We start from the raw sequence: 24,128 nt of genomic DNA on the forward strand, positions 1-24,128 counted from the left end.
CACTCGGGGCCACAGCCCCTCCTCCCACCACCCACACCGTGGAGTGGTCCCTTCATCACTCAGGCCCCGCTCTCACACACATCAATTGGGGGCTCGTCTTGGGCCCTTAAGTGGGACCATGCATCAAAGACGATGACCATTAGTGATCCTTCATTCACTTTCTCTCTCCGTTTTTCCCCTTTCTTCTCTCTAACTTTGACATCTCTGGATTAATTGCATTTGAATGAAGCACACAGAGTGAAAACTGATTTGTCTCAAATGGGATTTGATTTAAAATTGCTGACTAAGAGAACTGCATGTATATTTGGGAAGTAAAACGTGTACAGTATGTGTTAGAGCTACCTGATTTGTCACAGATACAGGGACATCTAACCTTCTGTCCAATTCCTTCAGGCAATGCACAAACCCTACATCCCAACCCGAGCACGCCATTCTGCCACCTCTGGTCTCCTAGCCATCCCACCCCTACGGGAGGTCAGCTCCTGCTCAGCCCAGTCAAAGCTCTTCTCTGTCCTGGCACCCCAAGGGTGGAATCAGCTTCCCCCTCATGCTAGGACAGCAGAGACCCGGCCCATCTTCAGAAAACGTCTCAAACCCTACCTCTTCAAAGAGTATCTTAAATAACACATCTCAGTCTTTTTTTTATTATATACAGTGCCTTTGGAAAGTATTCAGACCCCTAAACTTGTTCCACATTTTGTTACGTTACAGCCTTATTCTAAAATGGATTAGATAAACAAAATTCCTCATCAATCTACACACAATACCCCATAATGACAAAGTGAAAACAGGTTTGTAGAAATTTGTGCAAATATATCAAAAAAACTAAAACATATTTACATAAGTATTCAGACCCTTTGCTATGAGACTCGAAATTGAGCTCAGGTGCATCCGGTTTCCATTGATAATCCTCGAGATGTTTCTACAACTTGATTGGAGTCCACCTGTGGTAAATTCAATTGATTGGACATTATTTGGAAAGGCACACACCTGTCTATATAAGGTCCCACAGTTGACAGCGCATGTCAGAGCAAAAACCAAGCCATGAGGTCGAAGGAATTCTCCGTAGAGCTCCGAGACAGGGTTGTGTCGAGGCACAGATCTGGGGAAGGGTACCAAAACCTTTCTGCAGAATTGAAGGTCCCCAAGAACACAGTGGCCTCCATCATTCTTAAATGGAAGAAGTTTGGAACCACCAAGATTCTTCCTAGAGTTGGCCGCCCAGCCAAACTGAGCAATCAAGGAGAAGGGCCTTGGTCAGGGAGGTGACCAAGAATCTGATGGTCTCTCTGACAGAGCTTCAGAGTTCCTCTGTGGAGATGGGAGAACCTTCCAGAAGGACAACCATCTCTGCAGCACTCCACCAATCAGGCCTTTATGGTAGAGTGGCCAGACGGAAGCCACTCCTCAGTAAAAGGCACATGACAGCCCGCTTGGAGTTTGCCAAAAGGCACCTAAAGACTCTCAGACCATGAGAAACAAAATTCTCTGGTCTGATGAAACCAATATTGAACTCTTTGGCCTGATTGCCAAGCGTCACATCTGGAGGAAACCTGGCACCATCCCTACGGTGAATGTGGGGATGTTTTTCAGCGGCAGGGACTGGGAGACTAGTCAGGATCGAGACAAAGATGAACGGAGCAAAGTACAGAGAGATCCTTGATGAAAACCTGCTCCAGAGCGCTCAGGACCTCAGACTGAGGCTAAGGTTCACCTTCCAACAGGACATCGACCCTAAGCACACAGCCAAGACAACGCAGGAGTGGCTTCGGGACAAGTCTCTGAATGTCCTTGAGCAGCCCAACCAGAGCCCGGACTTGAACCCAATCGAACATCTCTGGAGAGACCTGAAAATAGCTGTGCAGCGACGCTCCCCATCCAATCTGACAGAGCTTGAGAGGATCTGCAGAGAAGACTGGGAGAAACTCCCCAAATACAGGTGTGCCAAGCTTCTAGCGTCATACCCAAGACAACTCGAGGCTGTAATCGCTGCCAAAGGTGCTTCAACAAAGTACTGAGTAAAGGGTCTGAATACATATGTAAATGTGATATTTCCATTATTTATTTTTAATACATTTGCAAAAAAATTGTAATTATGGGGTATTGTGTGTAGATTGATTAGGGAAAAAACTATTTAATCAATTTTAGAGTAAGGCTGTAACGTAACAAAATGTGGAAGAAGTCAAGGGGTCTGAATACTTTCCGAAGACACTGTATATAAAAACAAAACAAAACTTGCACTTGTCTTTTCCTACTAGCACTGACTTTGCTGACTACTTACTACGACTGTGATATGGTTGTCTCACCTATCTTAAGATGAATGCACTAACTGTAAGTCGCTCTGGATAAGAGCGTCTGCTAAATGACTAAAATGTAAATTCTATAGACATAACATTTGAGAGACTGATTGTCTAAGATTTTCGACAAAAAGCAAGGGCCATGACTGTACAACATTATTCTTTGAGACAAACATTTTTAAACATTTATTGTTTTAAAAAGTATTCCTTTGTTGTGATCGATTGATCGTACTTCCCAGTAACTCATATTGCTGCATGATAGAGGTTGTCTGTTTCCAATGCTAGCTACAAGGGTTGCTAGCAGTTGTATTTCCTAACAAAGTTGTAGCATTGACATCTGATGTGAGTATGTCATCACCCACGTGACCTGAATTTTCCACATATGATTTGCTGACTCATACCTGAGACCATGGTTGAATTAAGTTCTGCTGAGACTGAGGTTATCCTAATATGGACACAGTACAGTGGCTTACTGCAGCGACATGGCTTACGCTTGATATATCTCTTCATCTTCACTAAATGTATCGATCCCATTACAATGACAAAGACGGCAAAGTTATTCCCTTTCAGCTATCTGAAATATCAAAGACATGAGGAAATATGCTTGGCTCTGAGACAATGCGGTCTAAGACTTTGGTTCATGCTGATATAATATCATTACCAACCAATTACCCACCCCTTGATTTGTCATTCATGAGATGTTAATGAACTGTAGAATAACCCTAATTTGAAACGCTGTCTATAAAATGGTGCCCAGCTGGTGTTTAAATACAGACCCTTTTGGGTCTCACAGAAATCTTCAATTGCTGATAAGTAAATAATTGTTTATCATTGTCCTATTTTCCCCCTAACGAAATAGACAGAAATGTATGGGTGTTTTCAGAAATAAACACATTTGAACAAAAGTTAATTCCAATATATAGAGATATATAGAAAAAGCAGTGAACAAATCTGCTAATTTCCTCAAATGTAGACTTCAGAAACGACATTACATTTTCATGAGAGCCTTTACAAAAAACCATTGGGAAACCATTGGACATAAAAAAAATTACATATTTGATGAGCATATATAAGTTCATCAAACGCACACCTTTGAACTATCAAGACAGCCAAGTCCCGTTCTTGACCTCTGCATCCCCGACACAGCCTCAATCCCCACCCTGCTTCACCAAGACATGAACTTGGATTCCCTCACTGCTCAGCCTGCCTCCATCCCTCCCTCCTTCCCTCTCTCCATCCCTCCCTCCTTCCTAAGCACAAAGGCATGACATGACTTTGGCCCTGACCCTGGGCTACCTGACTGTTTTGTTATGAGCGGGTGGAGATCAGATGTTTTTGGTCATTACACCGCCTCTCATTAGGTTCTGGACTCGTCCACATCAAGCTAATGAGACAGTGTTTAATGTGGAGCCCAAGCTCCCTGGTGAGGGACTCGCGTGTGTTTGGGCGCGCCGGGCTGAATTACCCCCACGTCTGACTAGGGGCTGGCACCTGGGCCTCTGTCGCTCTGGGGAAGTTTAGCCTTGGGCCTGGAGCTCCCTGGGGGGAGAGAGGGCTGGACTCAGCTGGGGAAATACGCCAAGGTAAATTCTCATTGGGACGGTGTGGATGAAGGGATGTGAGGGCCTTTGTTTTTTGGGGGGGAGGACTTGACAGGGTTAGAGGGGGTCTATTGTTTGAAGACATGCGGGAGAATTCAGCGTGACTGTCCGACTTAATTGGAAAGTGGGAGGCGAATGAATTAATTTGGCGTGTGCTGTCATTTTCATTTATCTGTTTAAGTATTCATACAGCACATTGAGTCTGCCAGTCTGACATTTTGATGCATGCGTTCTAAAAGGAGCACGCAATGCTCATACAATATCATGACCTTTCTCAAACTAAAAAGCTTTTCCAGAAGCTTATTCAATGACAAACACAACACTGTTACATTGTTCCCCTTTGTATCGCTATAATAATAATAAAACTGTAGTGGCACCAAGAACAAACCATTAGCTACCAAGAGGCAATGCAAGTACCAGTTACAACAGTGCATACTTAGTTTAAAGTTTAATTGAAGGGATTAAAAGTAGCCTTACACAACTAGCTTTTACGTATGTAAAGAAAATCAAGTAATGATCATAATATATTATTAGCCTTAAAGGGATAGTTTGGGATTTTTACAATAAAGGCATTTATGTACTTCCCCAGTCAGATGAACTCGTGGTTACCATTTGTATGTCTCTGAGTCCAGTATGAAGGAAGTTAGAGGTAGTTTCGCGAGCCAAAGCTAACTAGTGTTAGCGCAATGACTGGAAGTCTACAGAAACAGCTAGCATGCTAGTTAGCAATTGTGCAAACGCTAGATAGCAACTTCCTTCAAACTGCACGCAGAGACATAGAAATGGTATCCACGAGTTGATCTGACTCTGGGGAGGTAGATAAAGGGCTTCATTGCCAAAATCCCAAACTATCCCTTTAAGGCTAATACATTATGATCATTACTTGATTTTCTTTACATAGGTAAAAGCTAGTTGTGTAAGGCTACTTTATCAGACTACATTTAGTGTGTTGTGGTTAAAGTTTTTGAAGTTATATTTGGGTATCAGCTGAGGGTGCACATCTAAAAAAGTACCTTCGAGGTGTGGGGAGGGGGGGGGTGCTCTTCTTCAACCCTGGCTGTGTGCTCGAGCTGGCATGCATACTGCAGGTGCTACAATCAGCACTGGTGATGAGCGCACGTAATGATCATTCACACCAGCTGGCTAATGATCTGATCCCGAGCACAGAGCAGAGGGAAATGAGATGAAACTGAATTTGATGTCGGGTTTGAAAAGCCCCCTAATACCGATGACTCATAGGCTGAGGCTTCATAAAAAGCTGTGTGAAAACACCTGAAAATGTCATCTTATAAAGAGGTATGGTCAACCCTTTTCACTTACGTGCCTCATTCCTTTTCTTTTAGCACCTTTCCCTGTTCTTCATTTTCAATCCATTTATTTTTATCTCTCTTCACAATTGAGCAAATTGCACCATGCAGCCAAAGCAGAGCTTTCAAGTGAAAACACAGCCCAAGCATGCTACAGATGGTAGGACAACAAAGTGGCATTGGCCACATTGCCAAGGCTTTGGGACCCAAAGGTTGTCTTCAAACACCCTTTCAAATGAGCCCACATCCCAATTTCCAATAATTTACTACAAATGTATGGATATTTATTTTTCCATGTTTGTTTTTGCAGAATCCTTGTCCATTAGGGCATTATGCTAATAATAGCTGTGTATTTTCTGAAACTGTAGCCCTTCTCTGGTCAGAGGGAAGTGGATTGAGTAGGCTACGGAAATGGACAAGCCATCCAAAATACAATCTTAAGCAGGAAAACTCTATCTGAAACAAACCCACCCTAACACCTGCACTACACACGTCACAAACCAAAAATGGTGGCTGATTGAAAATGAACATTATAATATTCACAAGTATGATATCGTCTCTCCCTCTCAATCAAATCTCATCTCTCATGAATACCTTACCATTTTAATAAAAACACATTCATGAATAGACCATACTAAACTTAAAATTCTAATGGCACCACAAGGCTTATAATACCAGACAGCTTATAATTAGAAAGATATCAGTCAGTCTTCAAACTTCAGTTAATAAGACACTAGGTAAATGCCTCCAGTATAAACCTCATTGCCAAACCTTTTGTCCTGAACGAGTACAAATACAACAATCACCTCATTAATCTTAAGTTATGTCTGCACATATATGGAGAATAATGGAGATCTCATAATGGCATATAGAAACAGATCCTAGTCTTTAGGACAGATTTGCATTCACGAATATCCAATCACCTATGGAGCTTTTAGGGCTGTCTTTACCTCTTGAAAATGTGCATTTGAGCTGCTAAACACAAGTCCATGGTTGCGTACCAAAAAGGCAGGCTATTCCCTTTATAGTGCATTACTATTGACCAGGGCTGCCTGGTCAGAATGAAAATATGCAGTATTATTCCATTGACATAAAGCACTCTTTCTGAATTCATAGCCTCTCCTCACAACCGGATGTGCAACCTGTCTTTAAAGGTTAGTCTGTCCACCTTCTTTCCTGTATCTGACCTTTACCACATATCAAACACATGGAGAGCGTCAAAAACCATGCCTACTGAGAGAAAAGGGTGGACAGGAGGATTTTCCTCCCCTCTGACCAGGTCATGACCCCTAGCCACACAAAGGGCAAATGCCCACTACTGGATAACAGCTGCCAAAGCAGTTTCTGAATTGAACGAAGTCCAATCAAACATTGTCACAAAGAAGATGAGCTCTTAGCAATGGCACACTCCACCAGGCCCATCAAAAGGCCAATTATACACACTATTTAGATTAACCGTATCTGCCTTATTTCATTTACAGAAATACTGTGCCTTCATAGAAACATAGAATGTTACATCAAAGACAATTCAGTGCAAGTCTGCCATCTTGTTAGTGTTAGCCATAACGCCAATGCAATGGTAACCATTCATTTTCAATGTGTTGTGTAGTACATTCTGGGTCAAAATATGAATGGAAGTCAATTGGGCAGTAGCTCAATTTGACTGGAACAAATTGCAAAAATCTCTGAAGCTGGAGACACTTATCTCCCTCACTAACTTTAAGCATCAGTTGTCAGAGCACCTTACCGATCACTGCACCTGTACACAGCCCATCTGAAATTAGCCCGCCCAACTACCTCATCCCTATATTGTTATTTATTTTGCTCATTTGTACCCCAGTATCTCTATTTGCACATCATCTCTTGCACATCTATCATTCCAGTGTTAATACTAATTGTAATTATTTTGCACTATAGCCTATTTATTGCCTTACCTCCATAACTTGCTACATTTGCACACACTGTATATACATTTTTTTTTCTGTTGTATTTTTGACTTTGTTTTGTTTTACCCCATATGTAACTCTGTGTTGTTGTTTTTATCGCACTGCTTTGCTTTATCTTGGCCAGGTCGCAGTTGTAAATGAGAACTTGTTCTCAACTGGCTTACCTGGTTAAATAAAGGTGAAATAAAATAAAAAATAAATAAAAAAATGACAGTGGAAACTACTTTATGTGTAAATAAATTGATATAATAACCGTCCTATCGAAGTAAACTTGGGGTCATGCGATGATATGGTGTGTTGTCCTCCCACTACGACTCGGGAAAGCATGCAGTTTATTAGGCTACAGGGTAAATAAGTTATGATGAACTTCACAGGGTGGTGAAAGTGCACGGTGATGAGCTTGATGCACATTTCCAGTAAATATTGAGGGTCTTATTATGGTGACATAGCTTACTAGGCACACTTGGGTTACACATATAACACATAACAAAAAAAGGACGTGAAATGTTTTACATATACTTTACTCGCATAAAAAGGTTGGATGGAAACCTGGTTATTGTCACCAATCAACTGCATTACAGTTAAAAACGACTTTGACTACCACCACCGATTTCTGTATGCTAGCTATGCAACAAGATTATACAAACTGGAGTTAGCATTTAGCAGCCACTTCTTCTAAACCTGAAAAGGGACAACTTCTAAATATTATGCAGCGAAAACAGCCAAATATATCAAAATCGGACTTTAGTAACCACAATGTGGGCCTGTAACAATACATCAATCATGACGGATTGACGAATATCCACTTTCTTAGATCAGATTTGTTGAATGTGCACCAATCCAGCATCCTCCTTCTATCCCCCATTGTCTGCGTTCCATTGACCTCTTTATCGCATACAGTAGTAACTGTAGAACACACAGAAAACTGATATCTATGATTTCTAGTCTTATCAGTGATTATTACCGTTTTAAATCAATCAAATGTATTATATAAAGCCCTTTTTACATCAGTAGTTGTCACAAAGTACTTTACAGATACAGCCTAAAACCCCAAAGCAAGCAATTCAGAAGCACAGTGGCTAGGAAAAACTTCTACAAGGCAGGAACCTAGGAGGAAACCTAGAGAGGCTGCAAAAGGATGACACGCAAATCTGTGAAGCGCTCCATATTTTTAGCTTTTGTGCAGAACCCCCTAAGGTGTTTCAGATGCTAAGCTTATGGTAATGTTGCAGCAGTGTGTAGGAGGGTGATTGCAAGATGTGAGAAGTGTGTAGGAGGGCATGGGACAAAGGAATGTGTATTATTGGTGGAAAAAACAGTGTGTGTGTCAATTGTGGGGGTGCCCATGTTGCTGGGGATCAGAAGTGTCCGGTGCGAGAGAGACAGGTTGAGATTGCCAGGTTCAGAGTAGAACAGGTGTCATATGCTGAGGCAGTGAAGAGAGTAGAGGATGATGGGTCAAGGGTGAGTAGTAGGCCTAGGCCAATACAGAGTGATACGAATTTGTGCTTCAGTAAGTTTGGCTTCTTAGCATTCAATGCCATGGTTATCAATTGTACCACAGAAATTGAATGTAAATCACAGAAAATAGAAGTTGTGGTGGCAGCTTCAGAGAAGTAATTGGGTGTACGCAGGGCCGGTCCTTGCCGTTCAAAAAATGATGCCCCCCACAAAACTAGAATAGTCCCAGTAAGCAAAATGACGTTTAAAAAAATATGTCTAATAGATGACTTTTCCAGACGTTTAAGTTAGGTAAAATTTAGGTTCTGAATGAAAGGTTAAAAGGTATTTTCCGTATGTTCAAAATACGTATTTTCCAGACGTTGAAATCAGGTACATTTTCAGTTCTGAATGAAAGTTGAAAATACTTATTTTCCTGATGTTGAAAATACATATTCTACAAACATTGAAAATATGTATTTTCTGGATGTTGAAATCAGGCTCATTTTTGGTTCTGAATGAAAGTTGAAAATAAGTCATTTATAGACGTCTATGTTTGGGCCAAATCAAGGCTGGTCCAAACTGGACCAAATCTGAACCAAACAGAGACGTCTATGTCCGTGGATGTGGAAATCAAGGCCGGTCCGGAACTGCACCAAAAAAAGACCTCCAAAAGGCGTCGGCGTCAGTCCATGCTTACTGAGGTGTAGCCTACAGTGTTGTCTGAAATTGAATTTTATGAATGCCCATCTATGTGGTAAGCCTACCGTTTGTAAAACACAAAAAAACAATGTCCGGACAGGATATGGTATAGCCTACCATGTCGGCCCACAACGGAATTTTATGAATGCTCATCCATGTGTAGGCCCACTGTTTGTAAAACAGGCCATTGTATTGGCTTTATTAGTCCTGATTCCTGTGACTAATCAATTTTGTCTATTTAAGCTCTGAATATCAGCTACCCAACTTTATCAGGAGTTATCGTGAGCCTATTTGCAATGTGTTTACACAGCAGGAAATGCAGAAGTATTTTCTTTTTCGCTATGAACAGCTTGTCAAAAGTTGATGGATACAAACTTGAAACCACTGATCATGACAATAGGGTGAAACTCCTGGACAACAGTTGTGATTGTCCATTCCATATTGTCCACTTTACTTTGACCTGTCCTGTTTTTAGGATATGTTGTTTGTTAACAAGACAGCTCTTTTTTATTTGATTGAGCGCCATTTAGGTTAGGCTATTTGATTGGTGAAACCTGCATGATGTAAAAGGTGTCCGTCTTATTACATTGTCATACATTTTATCTCCAGCCTGTAGGCTACAGAAAATACCACATACTCTTTATCAACGGGTGGCATCAGCGCTCACCTAAAAAGCCCATATTCCACTGGTTGAGGGAAATTGTCATTGTTTTTGGGCAGAATTATTTGAGGTTTTATGTGTTGTTGTTGTTGTTGTTGTTGGAGGTGCGTCTTGGCCAGTTTAGCCATAGGCGGCCGCCTAATGAGTGGGCTGGCCGTGGGTGTACGAGGTTTTACTGCAGAAGAGTTACAAGGTGTGTTGAACTAAAAAAGTCCCATCCTCCCAGGGTCGTTGACCTAGTTAGGGTCAAAGTAGTGGAATGGGGTGGTGATTTTTATGAAATAGTGGTATATAGGTGTAGGGTTAGTTGGTGGTGCAATTTGTACCTTTTCCCCTTTCCTTTTTATTTTTGTATCACACTACTACCGCACAGTAAGTGGCAGCATGCACAAACAAAACGTGCTAATTCCATGATACCAAAGAAGAAGAACCCTAGAGAGGAACCAGGCTTCGAGGGGTGGCCAGTTCTCTTCTTGCAATTAGTGGAGATTTAAGAGTACATGTGGCCATGAGGCCAGATCGATTTTTATTTGCATATAGGCTACTTTAGTAGTCTAGTAGGATAATATAAACATAGCTAGTGTTGCAATCTGTGGCTAATGTGAGCACTGCATTTTATATTAGCCCCCGAGGACGTAAAAAAATAAATCACTACCATTAAAAAAGTTTTAGACTGCTGACAGAAGCACATACATTCCCTTCTTGAAATGTCCTTTTCTAGTTCACTTTTTGGGGGTAATTATTATCTGTCGGCTGCCTGCTGGCTGCCACTATCCTTTTTTATGACACATTTCAAAATGACAAATAGGAGAAACATGTTTAATTCCAGTTTTAATACATATTTCAATACATCTGTTCACCTGCCAGTGCCACCACTATCCCGAAATGTACCCAATCTACACAAAAGACTTGTATCCCATCCCCCTCCCCTCAGTCTTTTTACGCCTGCTCCGTTAGGTTACCCTCCCCTTAGCAACAGAAGCAAGATGGCGGCGCCCAGTAACTCTGATCATTCTCCCGAGATATCGACGCCGTTAAAGATGCCGAAAACAGAAGTTCCATCACCAGAATTGGAGGATTTGAGTGACAGCAACCAATATCATTCCAATCCCTCTACACCTAATCGATTCTCACCTCTCAACGTAGGTATGACGATTTCTGGGAGCGCAGGCCGAAGTGGATCGGCCTTTGCCTCAAATAGCTTCACGGCTTGCCGAGGGATGTCGTGGACCCCATCCGAAACAAACGCCCTTATTGCGGTGTGGGGCAATGAAAGACTGACGGAGGCACGAATGCAGCAATTGGAGGTTGCAGGAACCGTTTTCTCTGGAAAGGCTCCTGGTCCCGCAATGTACGAGCGGGTCTCACGAGCCCTAGCAGAGCTCGGCTACGAAAGGACCCCATCCCAATGCAGGGAGAGGATGAAGGTAATTGGGGACAGAGTAAGCATGTTCATCTATCACATAGGTAGTAATCTATCAGATGCTTGCCACTCTTGCTAGGCAGTAACTTCGTGCTATGTTCAATCATGTGATGTTGTCCAGGGATGTTGTCAGTGCTACAGTAGCTTCCTAGCTAACGTTATGCCCATTGACTTAGCAAGCTAGCTAGTAATGTAGCTAGCTAATGTAACGATTCAACCTGTAGGTACATTTTTAAACACAGTCAGTGAATTGTCAAGCTAGTTAGTAGTTGTTTTTATCAACGCTGGTGTATTTACATACACTAGCCATGCTTTCAATTTTTTTGGGTTGCATAAAAACAGTCCGTGGCGTGGGAAGCCAGAAATGAAATATAATTCAATTTCAACTTAGCTACCGTGTGGTGGACAGGATGGTTGGTCCTTATGACGGGGAAATTTGAGACAAAATATCTGATGGATCGTATTATTAAACAGACTTTCCAAACGTGGGTCTGTTGTAGACAGTGCGGGACTTTTATTTTGACATGAGGTAAGCAGAGAGGAAGTGTGTTTACGACAGACTAGAGGTAAAGATGTTTTATAACTAACCCAAGATAGACCACAGCCTGTCATTTCCAATGGGAACAAATTAGTCATAGTGGGCAGAACAAGCAAGGAGGGCATAGCCAAGTACGAGCTATTGAGATCCTATTGGCGTGTTCGAGCATTTATTTATTTGCATATTTCCGTTAGGGAACGCCTGCTTTGTGAAGTGCGTCTGTGCAATAACTCAATTCGCCCTTGCACTACTTCTAAACCATGCAATTTTTTTTCAACTTTGGCAAAGGGTAAAGTCTACAAAACGCAGTCCACTCCGTTTGTTACAGATTCTAGTTTTGGAAACAGAAAACTGTATGGAGATCAAATGGTTAATCGATGAGAAAATCAGCATAATGTTGGCCAAAATCCATCTCGCTCCTACTGCCAGCCACTGGGCTTCCTCTCATCACCATATTTGGTAGTGAGTGGAAACGCCAACCGGATGCTTCACATTTATACATCTGGTGAAATATCTGGCTCATTGTTCTTTGTGTGCTAGAGGTCTTCTCGAGTCCAAAAGGTTGGACCCGAGGACAATCCAACCTGAACCCGAATGGACCCTACAACAACCAGACCTAGACTCGACCCATACCCTTACGGGTCCGGGTCTAGACCAGACCCGATTGGACCTGAGTGACTAAATAAATATGTTTATCAGCCAACTTGCTCTTCTGGTTAAGGAATATGTTGGCTAGTCCTTCTATAAGTCAATAAATTCACCTTTTTAGTTTAAAATAAATATGCTATAGGCTATGCAGAGCCGCGGTAGGGTCCACTCAATCAAACAGGACCCGACCTGGACCCAAGAGAAAAGTTAGAATTTAGGACCCGGACTCGCTCAGGTCCCGGGTCGAGCCTTGGGTATTCGGGATTGGGTGGACCCATGAAGACCTCTACAACAGACCCACGTTTGGAAAGTCTGTTTAAGTAATAATGCCCTCGAAGCCGGTGTTTGGAGGATATATTGGCACGGGTGTTGAGACGAAGTCGAAACACCAGCGTCCATATCTATGGACGCGACCCTACGGCGGTCCAGAGAGGACATTTGAATCTAAAAATTATTCCCTCATTATGTCGATCACAACTTATTTATCTCATGACCACGACGACATAACAAAAGTTGTTTTGTCGAGATCACAAGATAATTTTCTCGTGATCACAACATAATAAAAATTATATATGTATATATGTTTATGAAAGACACCAAGAGACACCAAAAATACTATTTACACACTATTCATATATACTGTACATATTCATATTCTTATATACAGTGCAGTTAAATTAGATCTTTAGAAAGAGGAGAGGCGCTGTGATACAATGTTTTGTATCAGTTTTTTATTTTTACGAATCATCAGAACTAACATCAACAACATGCATGATGGTCTTTCATGATAGTCTTTCTGGTGGCAGAGTATTCCACGATGACATGGCTCTATACATAACTGAGTGACACATTTAATCTGTTTTTGGTTTGGGTACCACGAAGAAACCCATAGTGGCATGTCTGGTGGTGTATGTATGTACACTACCGGTCAAAAGTTTTAGAACACCTACTCATTAAAGGGTTTTTCTTAAAAAAAAAAAAAACTATTTTCTACATTGTAGAATAATACTGAAGACATCAAATCTATGAAATAACACATGGAATCAGGTAGTAACATTTTTTTTTTTTTTTTTTTTACAAATCAAAATATATTTTATATTTAGATTCTTCAAAGTAGCCACCCTTTGCCTTGATGACAGCTTTGATCACTCTTGGCATTCTCTCAACCAGCTTCATGAGGTAGTCACCTGGAATATATTTCAATGAACAGGTGTGCCTTGTTAAAAGTTAATTTGTGGAATTTCTTTCCTTCTTAATGCGTTTGAGCCAATCAGTTGTGTTGTGACAAGGTATACAGAAGATAGCCCTATTTGGTAAAAGACCAAGTCCATATTATGGCAAGAACAGCTCAAATAAGCAAAGAGAAACAACAGTCCATCATTACTTTAAGACATGAAGGTCAGTCAATCTGGAAAATTTCAATAACTTTTAAAGTTTCTTCAAGTGCAATCGCAAAAACCATCTTCACAGCAACTTTGTCAATATGACTTGACCATGATAACTGACCATCCAATGTTACTCCTAGGAGTTCAGCTTCTTCAACTGGTTCAATGGTCACACCCTTTATGCACAACTCCAGTTGAGGTTTAGGTCTAAGAGAATGCTTTGAAACAAATACAATGCTTTTGGTTTTAGATGTATTTAAGACCAGTTTATTGTTAATTACCCATTTTGACACTGACTGTAACTCCTTGCTAAGAGTCTCAGTGAGCTCACTGGCTGTAGGAAGGCAACTGCCTTGAGGGATACCACACTGTACATATCTGATGTTAGAGAAGCTTCCATAGAAAAATACTCTCTGAGTTCTATTGGATAAGTAACTCTCCAACCATGTGATGGCTGGTGACGTAAAGTCATAACAGGTGAGTTTTTTTTTTCCTCCAGATAAATTATGATCAATAACATCAAAGGCTGCTCTGAAATCTAACAATACAGCTCCAACTATCATGTTATTATCCATTTATTTTAGCCAATCATCAGTACTCTGAGTCAGTGCAGTACAAGTTGAGTGCCCTTCCCCATGTGCATGCTGAAAGTCAGTAGTTAACTTGTTCTTTAAAAAATAGCATTGTATTTGATCAAACAATTCTCTCCATCTGTTTACTAAGAACAGGCAGCAAACTGATTGGGCTGTTAGAGCTGTTAGAGCGAGCAAAGGTTTTTAGGTAGTGGAATTGCTTTAGCTTCCCTCCACGCCTTTGGACACACTCCTTTCGGCTTTGGTTAAAGACATGACAAGTAGGGGTAGCAATACATTCTGCTATCATTCGCAATAGTTTCCCATCTAGGTTGTCTATACTTGGTGGCTTATCATTATTGATGGATAACAACCGTTTTTCCACCTCTTCCACACAAACTTGACCAAATTCAAAATGGCAATCCTTCTTTATTAGATCTTCAATACACAAATATGATTGTTCAACGTTGTCATTTCACTTCTCAGTTTATCCACTTTACCGGTGAAATAGTCATTGAAATGATTGGCTGTATTAAAAGGTTTTGTTATAAATGACCCATCAACTTCAATTAATGATGGAGATGTATTGGGTTTTCTGCCCGTACTATCATTTAACCAGTTAAATGTAAAAATGTCATCGAAAATGTCATCTACGTAATCCCCAAAAGTAATGATTTATCACGAGAGGGCCATAAACAATAACTAGTAATGCTGCATACTCAAAGAAAGGTTAAAATCTCACCTTTCTGGTAAAAATAGTTATAAATTGCTGAGGTAGTCACTTTTGAGGACACAAGCTCAAGTACACAGTACAAATATGATACAAATATTAAAATATTAAATATTTTATATGATGCATTTCCTATTCAACAAAACTGAATAAGGCTTGAAATGACATATGCTTTCTAAATATAGCATGATCAAATGTATAAAACTACTCACTATAGGATTTCACCTTCCTTATAACTGTAATAGACATATTTGTATGTTTAGTGTTAGAGAAAAAGTGCATATTTTCTAAAGGTCTCTTAATCAAAACATCGCTGTGAATGGCTCACAGAGCTCTAGCTTGGCTTCCTGAACTCGTTAGGAACTTGCCTTTCATCTCATAATAATCTTGTCTATGACAAACAAAAAGTGTATTTTGTTTAAAATCTATGAATTATTTTAGATTAATGGCTATAAATCGATCTCTGAATTGCAGTGCTTTGTTAGTGGCTGATGTAGGGTTCAGCCAGGAGTTGATGGACAGTCTGAAGAGCGAATGAAATGGTAGGAAGGTCATTGCAGTGCTAGCTGTGCCACTAGAGATCCTGGTTCGAATCCAGGCTCTGTCGTAGCCGGCCGTGACCGGGAGACCCATGGGGCGGCGCACAATTGGCCCAGCGTCATCCAGGGTAGGGGAGGGAATGGCCGGCAGGGATGTAGCTCAGTTGGTAGAGCATGGCGTTTGCAACGCCAGGGTTGTGGGTTCGATTCCCACAGGGGGACAGTATAAAAAAAATAATGTATGCACTCACTAACTGTAAGTCGCTCTGGATAAGGGCGTCTGCTAAATGACGTAAATGTAAATCCCATCTTCAAGTGGTTTCAGCTTTCACATCCTACGTCACACAGGCTCAGAAAAAATACTACTGTATCCGTTGGAACCATGGCTATCGCTCAATGCAAGCCATTTCGATCTACGGTATCCACAGATCGATTTATACGCGAAAATGTTGGTCAGAACCGGTACCAGAACCACGCAGGTCCCCTAAACAGCGGTCCGTACATCTATGACGTGCTCCAAAGTATTTTCTCATAGTTTCTTATGTCATTTATCTTGTTTTGGTAATATATATATATATATATATATATATATATATATATATATATATATTTTAATTTTTTGGTTTAGTTTATTTATTTCTCAATTTACAGTATGTCAACAAATCACATGAGCAGCCTGACTTGTTTGCCACCTTTTTTGCATAATTTCTTTGAACCATAAAATATTTCAATTTAGCGTCGATCCAGGTGGCTCTAACAGTTCTCATAGTTAGTTTCTTAACAGGTGAATGTTTGTCAACAGTTGGCAAGAATAATTTACAAATACTCCAAGTGCTTCATCTGGATTCTCCTCCTTATACACATCAGACCAACATAAATATTTTACATCTTCAACAAAAGAGTCCTGAGAAAACATTTTGTATGATCTCTTATAAATAACTTTAGGGCCTGCCTTTGGTACTTTGGCTTTCCTTATTATTGCCACAATATTATGGTCACTACAGCCAATGGGAACTGATATTGCTTTGGAGCAAAGCTCTGCAGCATTGGTGAAGATATGATCAATACAAGTGGATGTCACAGATCCAACACTATTGGTAAACACTCTAGTTGGTTGAGTGATAACCTGGGTCATGTTACAGGTGTTAGTCACAGTAAGAAGCTTCCTGTTGAGAGGACAACTAGATGATAACCAGTCAATGTTGTTGGATTGCGCAGTGAGATGGAACAGTAAATAGGCATTTCAACGTCATAGCCTTAGCCGGTGGTAACTTGTGGAATAGACACCGGCTAGAATGCGGTTTTATCCAATCAGCATCCAGGATTAGACCCACCTGTTGTATATTTAATAATACGATCCTTTAGATATTTTTTGTCTGTTTCCTCCCGTCATAATGCCCACCGGCACAGTAAGTTTTAAATGGAATTGTATTTAACTTCTGGCTTCCCACTGACTGTTTCTGTGCAACCCAATACAATTGAAAGCATCACTAGTGTATGAAAATGCACCCACATTGCTAAAAGCACCTAGATAGCTAGCAGGTAAGCTGACTGGAAGTTTGCATAAGGGTGCTGCATTTTGCATTTAGTGCAATTGTAGAGAATAAAATATCCTCAGCTATTTGAATTTCAAAGCAAATAATTTCAGTAAATGAATGTAGCCATTCATTCATTTAGATCCTAGTCCTTTTGTGGGTGACTATGCCGTCTGCTGAATTTGTGGCATTGGATAGGCCTATAGCTAGCCTAATAGCTAACACTAACTTCAAGCTCTTCCTCTGACGTTCACGCACCCGTTATGACCCGCAGACGCTGCGCCGGTGCTACAGCCGAGTGAAGGAGCACGGCGTCGGCAAGAGGAAGAGTAGCTACTCCATCGAGCAGCTGGAAAAGGTGTTTGGCCAGGGAGGCTGGGACTCCCAGACGTGTGCCCCCGTCCTCATCAACAGTAGCGGCCTGTACCAGGAGATGGAGTCTGACGGCAGCACCATGGAGGACTTCTCCCAGGAAGACTGGTGCAACCAGGTGCTGGCCTCCGCCTTCCAGGAGGGAGAGATGGAAACTGGTGAGTGGTGGTGATGATGATGATGATGATGATGATCATGATTGTGGTGATGACAAAAGCAGGCAATAGTGAAGGGGTCAGCAGACTTATTTTTGTTAAAGGGGTAAATAGACTATCCAGGGAGCTGGTAATTCTTATTAGGGGTAGCTATGGGAGTGTGAAATGTTTGGAAGCCCTGTCTTTAGTATGCAGGCTCTTCCTTCACTCTGTCAAAATGAATACTGTAGGAGTAATGAGCTTATATGCCTGTCAGGGTAGCTAGCATTTGATGTGTTCTTTTGATGGTGATAAAAAAATACTGTTCCTTTATTTCTTCAGAGGAAACACAGCCGCCAAAGAATGCCAGTGTCCCGCAGCTTCGACCTGAGCCCTCGGAGAAACTCCAGTATGTGTTTTTGCCATAGAATTAATGATACCTGATAACACTACATGTATCATGGATATAAGGTCAAAATAAATGCTTTTTACTGCCAAGATGTTATTGAAAACAAATCACTGACAGAGACTTAGTCACTGCATTATTCAATGTCCAGTCTTCATAAAAATGTATAATCTGTTCTCATTATCAACCCTCCACTGATTCCAACCTCATCTTGACCGTTCATGTATTTCTGTCCCTCTCAGGAAACAGGAAGTGATGCAGAATGTGGTGCGCATCCTGGAGTCTGTGCAGGTGAAGTGGGAGCACTTCCAGACGTGGACCGACTTCTCCCGACTGCACCTCTCCAACAAGCTGGCCATCTTCGGCGTGGGCTACAACACACGCTGGCGCGAGGACGTCTGCTACCACTACGCCGAGATCAGCTCCCAGGTGCCCCTGGGAAAGCGGCTGCGCGAGTACTTCAACCCGGAGAAGGCAGAGGGCCGTGTCATCATGACCAAAGTGCAGAAGATGAACTGGAAGAACGTTTATTATAAGTTCCTGGACATCACCATTAGCGAGGCACGCTGCCTGGAGCTGCACATCGAGGTGGACTGGATCCCAATAGCTCAGTCAAGGGTGACGGGTTGCAGCAACGGGGCCTCCCAGTACCTCCTACCTGGGGGCATCCCCAAGACTTACGGCCTGTATGCCATCGGTTACGAGGAGGTGGCGGCGGAGTCAGACTACACAGGGGAGGATGAGGTCCCAGACTCTCCGCTGCAGCACCAACACTCTGACCAGAGCTTGCCTCTCTCTGGATCGTCGGGCTCTGGCGGGTCTGGGTCCGAGAGTGTGGTGGAGGTGGGGGGGAGAGTGGGGGAGGGGGAGAAGACGGGGGCCAAAGTGACCTACTGCTACCTGGGCATCGCGGAGGAGAGGACCCTACAGCAATGTCTGTTCCAGCACTTTCAGAGCCCCGGCAAGAACTACAGCCGCAGGCAGCATTCGGCCGTCACACGCTTCCTCCAGGGGAACTGCAGTGGCACAGGGCAGCAGGCAAGGGAAGAGGGCCTCTCCATGGGCCCTGAATGCTCGGCCATCTACATCAAATTTATCGAGGTGGAGCTAGATTTCCTCTCCGCTGGCTCCCTGGTGGAATGTCTAGAAATTGCAGTTGGTTACTCCCTAAAGTACAACAACAAAGAGACGTTGTAACGCTTGTTGTTTCGATTCCCATTGACTGAAGGATTGAAAGAGGGCCAGAGGGACATGCAATATCTCTTTCCCCCAATTTATGTGCAGACCTGAGTTCAAATACTATTTGAAATCATTTCAAATACTTCTTCTGGGCTTGATTGAGCTTGCCTGGGTCAATGGAACCAATAGAATAGTCGCAAAACTGCAAACCCCACCCACCTGACACTAGGCAGGTTAAAGCAAACACAAAAAATATTTGAAAGAGTTCAAATAGTGTTTGAACCCTGGTCTGGATACATGCTATCTTATCAGGGAATGTGAGAGGGAATGGCTAGTGCTGGATGCATTTCCCTACCTCGAGGATATAGCAGTGGATATATATTTATCGCAAAAAGATGGCTTGTGCGCTTGTTTAAAAACTGCCTTTACATTTCTTTGACTTTGGATGTCTATCGTCAGGTCTAAAGTGCCACAAAAAGATCCAGGGGTAAAGATCATGTAAGGAATGTGAACCAATTGAAAAGAGGGCCTAAAGGGGAAATATGAATGAATATATAAAATATTGAATCTATGTCTATATAGAAATTTATATTTAAGAATATAGAGTACCAGTCAAAAGTTTGGACAGGGTTTTTCTTTATTTTTACTATTTTCTACATTGTAGAATAATAGTGAAGACATCAAAACTATGAAATAACATATATGGAATGATGTAGTAACCAAAAAAAGTGTTAAACAAATCAAAATATTTTTTATATTTGAGATTCTTCAAATAGCCACCCTTTGCCTTGATGCCAGCTTTGCACACTCTTGGCATTCTCTCAACCAGCTTCATGAGGTAGTCACCTGGAATGCATTTCAATTAACAGGTGTGCCTTGTTAAAAGTTAATTTGTATAATTAATGTCCTTCTTAATGTGTTTGATCCAATCAGTTGTGTTGTGACAAGGTAGGGGTGGTATACAGAAGATGGCCCTATTTGGTAAAAGACCAAGTCCATATTATGGCAAGAACAGCTGAAATAAGCAAAGAAAAATGACAGTCCATCATTACTTTAAGACATGAAGGTCAGTCAATTCGGAAAATTTCAAGAACTTTGAAAGTTTCTTCAAGTGCAGTCGCAAAAACCATCAAGCGCTATGATGAAACTGGCTCTCATGAGGACCGCCACAGGAAAGGAAGACCCAGAGTTACCTCTGCTGCAGAGGATAAGTTCATTAGACTTAACTGCACCTCAGATTGCAGCCCAAATAAATACTTCACGGAGTTCAAGTAACAGACACATCTCTCAACATCAACTGTTCAGAGGAAACTGCGTGTATCAGGCCTTCACGGTCAAATTGCTGCAAAGTAACCACTACTAAAGGTCACCAATAAGAAGAAGAGACTTGCTTGGGCCAAGAGACACGAGCAATGGACATTAGACCGGTGGAAATCTGTCCTTTGGTCTGATGAGTCCAAATTTGAGATTTTTGGTTCCAACGGCCTTGTCTTTGTGAGACGCCGAGTAGGTGAGCGGTTGATCTCCACATGTGTGGTTCCCACCATGAAGCATGTAGGAGGAGGTGCGGGTGGGGCTTTGCTGGTGACACTGTCAGTGATTTATTTAGAATTCAAGGCACACTTAACCAGCATGGCTACCACAGCATTCTGCAGCGATACACCATCCCATCTGGTTTGCGCTTAGTTGGACTGTAATTTGTTTTTCAACAGGACAATGACCCAAAACACACCTCCAGGCTGTGTAAGGGCTATTTGAACAAGAAGGAGAGTGATTGAGTGCTGCATCAGTTGACCTGGGCTCCACAATCACCCGACCTCAACCCAATTGAGATGGTTTGGGATGAGTTGGACCGCAGAGTGAAGGAAAAGCAGCCAACAAGTGCTCAGCATATGTGGGAACTCCTTCAAGACTGTTGGAAAAGTATTCCTCATGAAGCTGGTTGAAAGAATGCCAAGAGTGTGAAAGCTGTCATCAAGGCAAAGGGTGGCTACTTTGAAGAATCTCAAATATAAAATATATTTTGACACTTCTTCGGTTACTACATGATTCCATATGTGTTATTTCATAGTTTTGATGCCTTCACTATAATTATACAATGAGAAAAGTCAATATAAAGAAAAACCCTTGAATGAGTAGGTGTGTTCAAACCTTTGACTGGTACTGTATATTGATGTTGTCAAGCATTCCAGTATTTGCGAACATATGACATTCAAAGAAGTATGTTCATGTTTTGGTGTTTTGATATATATATATATATTTATTTATTTTTTGGTTAATGATTATTGGTTAACACAGTCTTTGCATATTATTGTTTCCAGGTCACAGTCTTGTATGTTTGTTTACATGTTTTGAAAAAACAATAAACGGGGCACTGACCGTCATTTGCCACTCACTGATTAGTTTTAGGTTCCGGTGTGCTCATTTGTTGGTGTTGGGTGTTTATTTAAATTAAGAGGCTCCCTGTCTCTGCATATTGCCATCTAGTGACGACCTGTATGTCCTATCCTTATCAACCTTCCTTGCAGAAGAGCCAATGCTTCATGCACCACTTTAGTCACCAGATGGCAGCAGATAACAGGGTGTTGAGAAGCTACAGGCAGACGGCGAATCCCTGGCCTGCGACATTAGGTTAGTGAATCACAAACCAGCCCCTAATTTGGAGGGCATGTAGGGTCGGGATAGCACTCTATAGCCCAGGGTTTTTGCCCTAGCCCTACACAGCTGATTCTAATAATCAAAGCTTGACGATGAGTTGGTTATTTGAATCAGCTGTGTACTGCTAGGGCAAAAACCAAAACGTGCACCCGGGGGGCGGGGGGCTAGGACCGAGTTTGGGAAACCCTGCTATAGCCTGCAGCCTTGCAGAAGTGGCTATCGGAGAGTCTAAAGCAGGGGTGTCAAACTCATTCCATGGAGGGCCTAGTGTCTGCTGTTTTTTTTGGGGTTTTCTTTCAATTAAGACCTACACCACCAGGTGAGGGGAGTTCCTTAGTAATCAATGACCTTAGTTCATCAATCAAGTACAAGGGAGGAGCGAAAACCCACAGACACTCTTCCACACTGTACAACTGATTGGGTATCCCCCTTTCCCTCTGTGGAACGAGTTTGACACGTGCTCTAAAGCAGTGGTTCTCAACTGGTATTGCCACAAACCAGGTTGACTCAGTCGTGACCCAATATTGGCATCGCAAAAAAATATCGCCAAAATACAATATGGAAAACTATTTTTAATGCTACATTGATAGTAAATGTAGCAATTATATGACAAGGGAACAACATTACCACCTCTTTCATTGTCAATAATTACATTTTGCCTATATTCTTGATGAAAAATGTTAATAAACTTACTGGCTTGAGACCACAAAATCAACCAAAATAGTGCTGCTCTGTATTGAAAATACAATGATTGAAGGAAAAGTGTGTGTGTGTCTGTGCACGCTCACTGGCAAACGGAGTTCAAAGATGAGAGAGCTGTGCAATCTCCTTACCAGAGTTTTGTTAGGCTGTGATGCTAGCTAGTGATATTATTGGCTTTCCACTAGATGTTGGAACATTGCTGTGGGGACATTGCTGTGCTTCCATTCAGCCACAAGAGCATTAGTGAGGTCGGGCACTGATGTTGGGCAATTAGGCCTGATTTGCAGTCGGTGTTCCAATTCATCCCAAAGGTGTTTGATGGGGTTGAGGTCAGGGCTCTGTGCAGGCCAGTTAAGTTCTTCCACACCGATCTCGACAAACCATTTCTGTATGGACCTCGCTTTGTGCACGGGGAAGCACAGAATCGTCTAGAATGTAATTGTATGCTGTAGCTTTAAGATTTCCCTTCACTGGAACTAAGGGGCCTAGCCCGAACCATGAAAACAGCCCCAGACCATTATTCCTCCTCCACCAAACGTTAAAATTGGCACTATGCATTTGCGCACGTAGCGTTCTCCTGGCATCCGCCAAACCCAGATTCGTCCATCGGACTGCCAGATGGTGAAGCGTGGTTCATCACTCCAGAGAATGCGTTTCCACTGATCCAGAGTCCAATGGCGGCAAGCTTTACACCACTCCAGCCGATGCTTGGCATTGCGCACAGTGATCTTATGCTTGTGTGCCTAAGATCACCGCTTCAGCACTCGGCGGTCCTGTTCTGTGAGGCTTGTTTCTTTGCATTAGCCAGCTGAGAGATCCAAAGGAGCAATAGAACATGAACTGCAGTTTCGAGAGAGGGAATTCACATTTTTAGAGAACTGATTTTTTGGAGGTAGACTGTGCAACAATGTGTGTAGCAACAGATCAACTTACCATGGCCATTGTCTGAATAGCTTTATCAGCTGATTTGTGACGTTATAGACATTTGTACAGTCACTATTTTTTATTGTGTTCATTCGAAGGATTTGACTGTCATCATACTGTATCATGGCCTGCCCCTGTTGTGTATGCTCTCTGGCTAGCTAAATAAATCATGTATATGAACTGAATAAAGCATTTTCCACCAGCATCCAACAGTAGTTCTAAGTTTTAAGTTCACCCTTTATCGGCTAGACAACATACACATGGCCACATTCATAAAAAGTGCCATCTTTACATCATTACCTAGCAACGCACTACTACTTTTACAGATCCACTGTCTCATCTGCTCAGCCATACAACTTATAAACTTGATCTCCAATGTAAAAATAATCTAGACATTATTTCCAACATTTGCAACATTGTTATTATTAT

The 24,128-nt window shown here is 41.9% G+C and overlaps 1 protein-coding gene across 3 annotated transcripts; it reads left to right on the forward strand.

Moving 5' to 3' along the window:
* Positions 1 to 10,922: 10,922 nt before the first annotated feature.
* On the forward strand, positions 10,923 to 20,014 carry LOC311143031 (myb/SANT-like DNA-binding domain-containing protein 2; the record flags this gene model as incomplete). 3 transcript variants are annotated; one of them, XM_084178828.1, is made up of 4 exons in its annotated part: positions 10,923 to 11,381; positions 17,599 to 17,854; positions 18,173 to 18,239; positions 18,479 to 20,014. In XM_084178828.1, 4 exons carry the CDS (start codon positions 10,941 to 10,943, stop codon positions 19,431 to 19,433), a joined length of 1,719 nt encoding a protein of 572 aa, XP_084034954.1. In that variant the 3' UTR covers positions 19,434 to 20,014. The 3 variants fall into 3 exon arrangements, with proteins under 3 accessions (XP_084034954.1, XP_084034955.1, XP_084034953.1); XM_084178827.1 differs by having other exon boundaries at positions 10,941 to 11,396; XM_084178829.1 differs by lacking the exon at positions 18,173 to 18,239 and having other exon boundaries at positions 17,599 to 17,864.
* Positions 20,015 to 24,128: the final 4,114 nt, after the last annotated feature.

This window comes from Coregonus lavaretus (assembly GCF_964263955.1).
Source record: "Coregonus lavaretus genome assembly, chromosome: 15".
Classification (NCBI taxonomy): Eukaryota; Metazoa; Chordata; class Actinopteri; order Salmoniformes; family Salmonidae; genus Coregonus; species Coregonus lavaretus.